This window comes from Egretta garzetta, unplaced genomic scaffold, assembly GCF_000687185.1.
Source record: "Egretta garzetta isolate BGI_Z169 unplaced genomic scaffold, ASM68718v1 scaffold11, whole genome shotgun sequence".
In the NCBI taxonomy this organism is placed as follows: Eukaryota; Metazoa; Chordata; class Aves; order Pelecaniformes; family Ardeidae; genus Egretta; species Egretta garzetta.
Window position 1 is genome coordinate 276214 of NW_009258621.1, and position 8547 is coordinate 284760.

Below are 8547 nucleotides of genomic sequence, written 5' to 3' on the forward strand. Positions count from 1 at the left end.
TTGGAGGGGTGCGGCGGGGTTACGGACAGCATGGCGCTGGTGTGAGACCCGGGCGGCCAGCCGGTGACCCGCGGCTCTCACGGGGAGAGTGGGATGTCACCCCGTCCCCCGACTCCCCGCAGCCCTGCCCAGAGCCACCCCACTCCCCAGCCCTGGGGCTGGCAATAAAGACCTGGGCAGGGGGGGGCACACAGATACCTGCCTGCAAGGGTCGGCAGCAGCGGGGGCTGCAGCTCTCCCACACACCCCTGCAGAGAGGGTGCACTCGAAGGCACTGTCCATATAGATGGGCTCAGAGGACCATCTGCCTTCACACATGTGAAGGGCTACCTATGGAGCCTAACACTTCTCAAGGCCCCCTAGATGCTAGCCAAATGTCATTGAATTTGGCGGAGCTGCGCCCCATTTATTTGAGTCCCCACCCTGGGAGTGCTGCAAACAGCTACAGGCAAAGGAGGAGCGATCATCGCCAGGTGAAGAAGTCATGCGTGGGTTCAACTTTTCATTCTTAGACTCACGGCGCTTCCTAAGTTTTGGTCCTTGTCTGTCTGAGTCATGTTTATGGTCAACTGTAGAGCAGAAGCACTTACATGTATATATTGTACACACACACACACACGTGCATAGATATGGTATATGAATACATGTATGCATTGTCTACATATGTATTGGATATATACATATTGTCTACAGACGTACATATATGTACATAAAATATTGTCTAGAGCTCAAAGGAACATACATATGTGTGTATGTGTCGTATGCATACATACCTATATATACATGTACATAAAATATTGTCTGGAAATCAAAGGGTTACATTTTTGGCCCCTGCACCATGTGCTTAGCACAGTTTTAGGCAGAATTTAGAGTCCTGAAGTCAATAGGAATACTAGGACTTAGGTTTGCTTATTTTTCTGGTTGCGTATTACAGTTATTTCAATTTAAGGATATTTTCCAAATTTTGTGTGCTTTCAAACTCAAGGAAACAATAAAATATAGTTATTAAAGTGGCCATGTGTTTGCTTATTCTTAGGTCTAAAAGGCGAGGGGAAAAAAAAAATCTGTTGTATTTCTGAATGCCCAGCTCCTCGACATACACACAGAGCTCTTAACTGTTAACTCTGTGCTCCTGCCTGCTTCTGGTAAAGCCTGTCTACTCAGGCAGGGACTGGGACTGGGCTGAATCTGCAGGTGGAGCAGAGCCCCCACCACCAGCATTTCTCCCTGAGCTGCTGCAGGGTTTCAGCCAACACTTTCTTAAAGAGAAAACCTAAAAACATATCTGACAGGCAAGAGGTGATGCTCTCCCGGCAAGCTGCGGCCGTGCAGCACCAGAACCTGCAGGCAATGGACTGGAGCTGTAGTGCAGAAAGAGGTGAGCTGCCCCCCCGCCCCTTCCCTTCTCAGCTGAAGCGTTTTAACCCTGACCCTTCCTTATGGACATCTGACCAACACATCCCCTGGAGAAATGCAGTGATAATGTGGTTTAATCCCTTTTCGGACTGTGCTGAACTGTTGGGCAGGGTGTCACCAGTGATAATGATTCCTACGCTTCGTGTCAGACTCCTTGGTTCATAACCTACTGAGATATCGGTGGCTCTGGGGATGAAGTGGTCGCTGCCATCCGTCTCTGTGGGACTTGGCCCCCAAGACCCTGGCTGAACCTGCTGCTGGTCGGAGGACTCTGAAATGAGTTTGTCTGGCTAGATGGGGTGGCCATGGGTCATGGACCAGGTGAAAAGAGGGACCCATTGGACCCTGTGGTGGCTTTGGGTCATTCACCAGGAAGGCTGAGATGTCAAATGTTCCTGCTACCCTGCAGGACCCCAGGTCTGAGGTCATCCAGGCATCCCTGCCGTCACCCTGGGTAGGCTGGCACCTTTCACTTGTGTAAATGCCTGTGGCAGGAGAATAGCTTTAAGGGAAGAAAAAAAGGCAGAAGCACAGACTCACCAGTCACCAGCACTGGGCTACAGCACCATGGGTTACTGGAATCAGAATTGAATGAGATGGAACAATCTCTGGCCATTTCCTTCTCATGACTATGTAGCATCTATCTTAATGGCATTGGTATTCAGCCCCAGTTCCTCTCCAGCCCAGCTTGGGGCAGGGCATAGCCTGGAGGCCATGAGCTCAGCTATCACCCTGAAGAACAAAGCAGAGGACTTATCCACACACTCCTGGGGAAGAAAGTGTTTGACCTGGTTCCTGCCTGAGAATGAAGAGCATTAACCCTGGCCTCCCTCCAGCCTCCAGTGCTTGGACTCCTGACATCATCCCCCAGGCCTGGGAGAAATCCCGGCCAGGCTGCTGTGGGAAGCAGGGAGCAGAGCATCACAGCAGGGATGCGGGGCTGGGACAAATGGGGTGGACGAGGGCTGAGACCTCTTCTGCTCCTCTCCACCAGGATCCCGCACCGTGCCTGGCTCCCCTTGCCTTGCGTCCGGCTCGCTTTGCTCTGCTTTCCTGTGGGCACCAGGTAGGTAATGGGGAGCGGTGGTGGGTCTGTGAGGGCGCCTGCAACGACTGGGGGAGATGGGGAGGGGGGAGGCAACGGCCAAGGAGACCCGGTGTTACTGTGGGGAGAACTGTGGGTATGGCAGTGCAGGGAACAGGGCACAAATCTGTGACAAATCCTGACGCCAGCATGGATACTTATTTATTGCTAGAGGATCCGCATAGATGTCACAGTACCTCCCTCCACAGCCTCTCTGCGTTGGCAGCCCTCGAGCCCCGCGTGTGGTGCCAGCCATCCAGGGCTATAGGGCTGGTGGCAAGCACGGAGCAGAGGCCTGGGGAAGAGGGGATTTATGGAAAGCTGTAAGTGCAGAGAGCCGGGGCAGGGGGGCTAAGCATCACTAACATCCACGCATGGCGCCTCACGTCCCTGTCTCTTTGTGCCCGCAGTCCATACCCCCGTCCCACACAGGGGGTCTCCTGGGGATTCCTGGTAATGCCCAGACCCTCCCTACCCTGACTGCGCACAGCATGGCCATCATCTGTTAAAGTGACTGAAAAAGTAAGCTTCTTAATTAAAAAATTAACCGGTTGTTCTACTGCCTCAGTTTGGTGGATGCTGCGGCTAGTTTTTAACCTGCATTTGGATTGAAACTCCCTGCTTTTGGGGAGACAGGACATTGCTCCTCAAGCTCCAGCTGGCTTTGCTGTGAAAATGCAGCAGGCTCGGAGGTTGGGCTGATGTGGGGAAGGCTCCAGAGATTTCTACAGCGCGCACTCCTAAGCAGAAGGCTGTGGATGAGGCACTCCCACACCTGGGGCTTTTCCAGACATCAGCCCGTGCTGCAGGAAATTATCTCCTGGCCTGTCATCTTCAATCCAGGCTGCATTTGCTGTGATCCCCTCCGTGTGCTACTCGCTGCTTTTATATCGGTACAACTTGCAGCGCGTACAAAGGCTGTCAAGCTGTCATGTTATCCTTTCCACCTGAGCAGCCTCTGAGGAAAGACAGAACATCTTAACATACACGGCAGCAGCGTGGTTCAGCATTAACATTTATGCTGTGCTGTAAAACAAAACAAAAAAAAAAAAAAGGAAGAGCAGTGCAGCGGCATAATGAAGGATATATAAGCAGAAATTATTTAAAAAAATGTAAAGGTATTTTAAGGCAAAACCAGCGTTAAAACATTGGGCATCCTCCTGCACTAGTGAAAGCACAGAACACCCGCGTGGTGCTCAAGGAGGAGGAGGTGTGTGCTGTTCACGTTAAGGGCTTCAACAGCCCTGTTAGTCCCGCGCTTAAAGTTAAGCTCTTGTGTAAGCGTTCGCAGTGGCAGCGGGCCTGAGTAAAAGCTCACCTGCCTTCATGGCACTGCTCACAAGGTGAGCCATGAGGACCTGCGATATTTAATGGAGCTGGACATGGGGAAATCTTTTCTTATGAGAGAGGCTTGGGCAGGACAGCAGCACTTTCTCTCTCCGTTATCATTACATTTTAGGAGGGACAACGAAAGTTTCCAGCCATATTAAATGCCAGTGCTAGCTGAGTTCCATTGCCGTCTGATCCTCCCATGGTTCATTTGAACCAAGGCTGCTCTCCCATTTTCTTTCAAAATCTATGAGAAGTTGCAGCTTTACCGTGCTGGTGAGACCTTATTTCCTCTCCCTCTCCCTCTCTTCCCCCCCCCCCCCCCCCCCCCCCCCCGCCCCCTTTGCATTTCACAGACTCCTACCAAGAGCGTCTGACACTTTGCCTTTCAGGGCAGCCTTCTCCCTGCTGGTGTAAGTGGGGAGTCAGATGCCCAATCCACATCCCGGCCAAGGTGATAATCAGGGGAGCTCCTCAGCTTTGGCTGGGAACAGCTGGAGGCTGGGAAAGGGGAACCCGGGGCAAACAGAAAAGGGGAGGCGGAGATCCCGCAGGACTTTGATATTTTTTGAGGAGCCCCTTGCCAGTCTCAGCATCTCCCAGGTTTTGCCATTAATTTAACGTGAAATTGGCTCCTGTGCAAAGCACTGCTTTTGCAGCCAGGACCTGAACCCCTCAGTCCGCTCCTGGGGCAGGTGCAGGAGAGCAGCCTGAGCAACACCAGCACCTTCCAGAATAAAACAGAATAAAAAGCTATCGGCAACTGCTGCCTTCTGGCCTACGCCCCGGGGGTACAAGGGCGCTCCAGAGCTGCGTGGGTGCTGGGATTTCCTACACCTCAACCAGCAGGTATGGAACGGCCAAGAAACAGTTTTTAACCATGGCAGGAAATAAGGAGATACCTGGAGATATCGGGGACTGGAAAGTCATCAGTCCGTCCCCCTCCGTGTCCTTTTTGACAATTGCTGAATTGGGGCTGCTTTTTTTTTTTTTTTAAAGCTATTTAGTAATTTTGTTTTAAAGGTACTCCTAATGTTTATTTGTGGTTTCCTGTTTACATTTTTCCTCGTTTTCTCAGTGGTGATAAATCTGCCCCTTTGAAAATCCAAAGTACCTGTACGTGTACCTGCTGAAAATGAATGCGATCAGTTCATAACCGCTGCTTCTCAGACGACTGCCAGCCCAGGGGTCAGGAGCTCTGCCACCCTTAGGAGGTCTCGGCTAGTTACTGTGTGCTGGGTACAGCACCACACGGGCCTTAAGGTACCATCTACAACCACCAGACATCGTGTTTCCACTGAGACGCGTAACATTTGCAGCAGATGCTTCACAAGCCGGCTGGCTCCTTATAAACACTGCTCTCTTCTTTCCACACGTCCCAGGTAGGTCTTTCAAGAGTTTCCTGCTCCTTGTTGTGCTCCGAGTTTTGTGCAAATTCCCCGATTCCTCGTGCCTGGTTAGAGACACAGCGGGAAGAGGCAGGACCGGCAGCACAGGCAGTCAGGCCACCGGGATGCTTCCCAAGCAGGCACAGCTGCGAGTCTAAACCCAGACTAACCAACCTGGATTAGCCAGGCAGGGGCCCAGCCTCTGGCAGCGCTGGGAGGCACCGGTGCCTCCTCGACAGCTGGAGGAGGTCAGAGCAGTGGCCACCTCCCTACCTTCAGGTGCCATTAGGTATGTTAATCTGCAAAGCCACCCTAATTGCTCAGCTGTAACTGAAAGCAAAGCCATCTGAGGTGGCTGTGTTGACTAACTAGGGTGCAGACTTTGAAGTCTCCGCTAAATGTTGTGGAGGAGCCTTCAAGATTTTAAAACCAGCACCTTCCTGAGAATAGGCATCGCTACAAAGAAAGCTTTAAAATTGTCAACACGTTCTCCAGAAAGCAAAATCTTGGATAAGAATGAATTTCGGGTGGATCAAAATGATTGATTTTGGCTTGTTTCTGGAATAGGCAGAATGATGTAAACGTGACGCACGGCAGCACCACGGGGCAGAGGCAGGGCCCCCGGTCAGGTATTTTGTGCAAAGGGCCGAGGGATTCCTCAGCGCTGCTGAAACTGGACACATCCTGCGCTGTCCGTTCAGTGCCACCTACAGTAGCAAGCACAGAAGCTGTCGGACTCGGAAAACCAAAGGAAGAAATTCCTGCACACTCGAGCAAAATGGTTTTTAGGTCGAAACACTGAAGTGGCTTTTTAATAACTCGTTTATTTGTCTGTGTTGCAGAGGACTGCCCAGGCAAGGAAAATGGGAAAGGAGCTTTTTGGGCTGAAGGTTGGCAGCTGGGGCTGCGTCTGCTGGCCATGATCCTTCTAAACTTCCACAAGTAGCTCAGTTTAGAAAACAGGGAATTGGTCCCAATCTTACAGTGCTCATGAATATGAGCTCTTACACTGCAGGGAGAGCCCAAGATGGAAATCATCAGTGGAAATCAAAACCACTGTTAAGCCCAGCCAGGTGGGGTTTTGTGATATTCGATTTCTCTGAAGTTTTTTCTTCTGGACTGGGATGAAAGTATCAGTTTTCACTTAATGGCAGCAAGTTTCTGGTCCTTTGTGTCACAGAAAGAAGCTGGAAAAAAAAAAAACTATTCAGGTTTAGCAATGAATGCTCCTGTTTGGCGATGTTGGATGGCCCAGACTGGTGCTTTTTGGCACCAAGCAATCAGTAGACCCAAGGTTTATTAGAAAGCAGCACAGAATGAAACAGAATGCTCTAATTCTGAACTTGCCAGCCAGAAGCAATTTCTTATCACATTTGAATATTTTGCTTGAGTAATGACCTGCCCTGCTCCCTGCTATTTTTTTTGTGTATTATATGTACTTACATTTCTTTCCAGGGTATAGATGGACCTGTATGAGGTGAGGAAAAGCCCTCGCTCAGGTTTGTGCCAGTGTTTTTGCCAATTAATTTTTTTCAGTCAGTAACTGTGAAATGCAAGAGAAACACAAGGCAGTGCTCTAGATCCTCTAGATGCTTGAAGTAAACGCATTTAAAATGAGACTTCAGCAGGCTTCTCTAAGTCACACCACTTGCTTGTTGGGGAAGTATTTGCCTGGGAGTATGAAACTTTTCTCTGGGAAGATGTTCAGAGTTTTGGTGCATTTACAACCAGAAACATTTTGGAACTCCAAAGCTGCGTTAAACCTTGGAAAGATACAAGCAGGGCACTGCAAACTCTGCATTATCCTCTGGCCCTGGACTAGAAAGATCACCTCTATTCTGAGGTCCTTCTGTCCTATGGAAATGGTTGGAATAGTTTTGGGTTTTATTTTTTACTGCCATTTGTTGACTTCTTTTCTTTCCCAAATTCTTAAGAAAGCTTCAAGCACTTCACCTGCTTGTTTCTGTTCTCTTGAAGGATCAGTCCGAGTCCTGTTATCCAGCTGTTTTCTGAAGGATGCCCTATGGACCTGCACAAGTCTGGCCTTGCCAGCCAGTGCCTGCGCAGCTCTCCCAGCACCATATCATTCCCCTTCACCAACCAGCGTTTGTTTATTCCCTACCCTCTGGAATGCTACTTCAGTTGCGCTGGCACAAATTTGTTAGAGCGGCATCATATGCCCCATCAGGGAACTGATCTGGTTTAACAAGGAATCCACAACAACATACAAAGGCAAATAGGTGACGCATGGGGTAAGGCTTAGAAATGGCTGCGTCAGTGCAACTGAAGCAAGAGTGCAATTACAGCGAGGGGAAACAACTTAGGCAAGAGCTGTTGCCAAAAGATGTCATTAAATTGGCCTATTCTCTTGGCCCACGCTATCCTTGCTGCGCTACAGAGGAGCTCGAGCGTGTTCGTACAGGTGGAGGCTCTCCTGACCCAGACGATGTACCTGCTGTCACGAGAGCAGTAAGCACGCTGGAGGCTTGCCCCCACGTCGGACTGCTGCTGGCGTGGGACATTCCCAGCTGCACATCCATGCCAGCAAAACTTACACTATGCTGAGGTGGCCTCCCTCCGTTCCAGTTTCCTAATGAAACATTCAGTAAACAAAACTATTTCCTTTCCACCCAGGGTCCATTTGTCCCATCACAACCCCTGCGAAATGTGATTTGCAGAGTCTTAATGTCTCTCTACTAATTTTTTTTTTTAAAAAAATAAATTCCAAGACTCCTTTATAGATTAAAACATCAGACATGTCAAGTGCTTTACTGCCACCAAACATCTTACAAAATCTTATCATTTGCTGCATTTAAGTCACCGCTCACCATATAAACCAGATTATACTAACGATAAATTGCAACATGCTAAGCTCATTACTTCTGGATCCCATACACAGGTAAACAGAGAACAGTTTAAATGTGCTTTAACAATTTAGCCCTCAAGTGCCATGATTTATGTTTTCAGAACACCGCGTCAAACAGATCCACGGGTGCTGGGTTTGTGTACGATGGTGTAATTGCCATCACTGCAAACCTGCCCATCCTTTTCATAACTCCTTGGGATGCAAATGACGCTTACCTTGCGGATGTGAATTTAGAAGTTGGGGATACTCAGCTGAAAGGATACCAAGGACTTTTATTTAACCACATCAAATATGCTTGCAAATAGGTAAATTGTCGCAAATCCATCTTGCGGGTAGAAAAACTATAGCACGTGCAGTGTTTTTGACTTGCCTAGACATCAGCTGCTGCGTTAGAAATCAGTTCCATGCGTCTCAGTTCCCACCCCTGTCCTCAGTAGGGCCCAGCCCCGACTCCTACGAACCAG

The 8547-nt window shown here is 49.5% G+C and overlaps 1 protein-coding gene across 1 annotated transcript in view; it reads left to right on the forward strand.

Annotated features, from left to right (window-relative positions):
* Positions 1-6163, forward strand: part of LOC104134584 (left-right determination factor 1) — a 9095-nt gene extending 2932 nt beyond the window's left edge. The window contains exons 5-6 of the mRNA XM_009648146.1: positions 5785-5846; positions 6060-6163. Coding sequence (XP_009646441.1) covers positions 5785-5846; positions 6060-6163 — 166 coding nt within the window. The remainder of the gene's footprint in view (positions 1-5784; positions 5847-6059) is intronic.
* The last annotated feature ends 2384 nt before the right edge of the window (positions 6164-8547 follow it).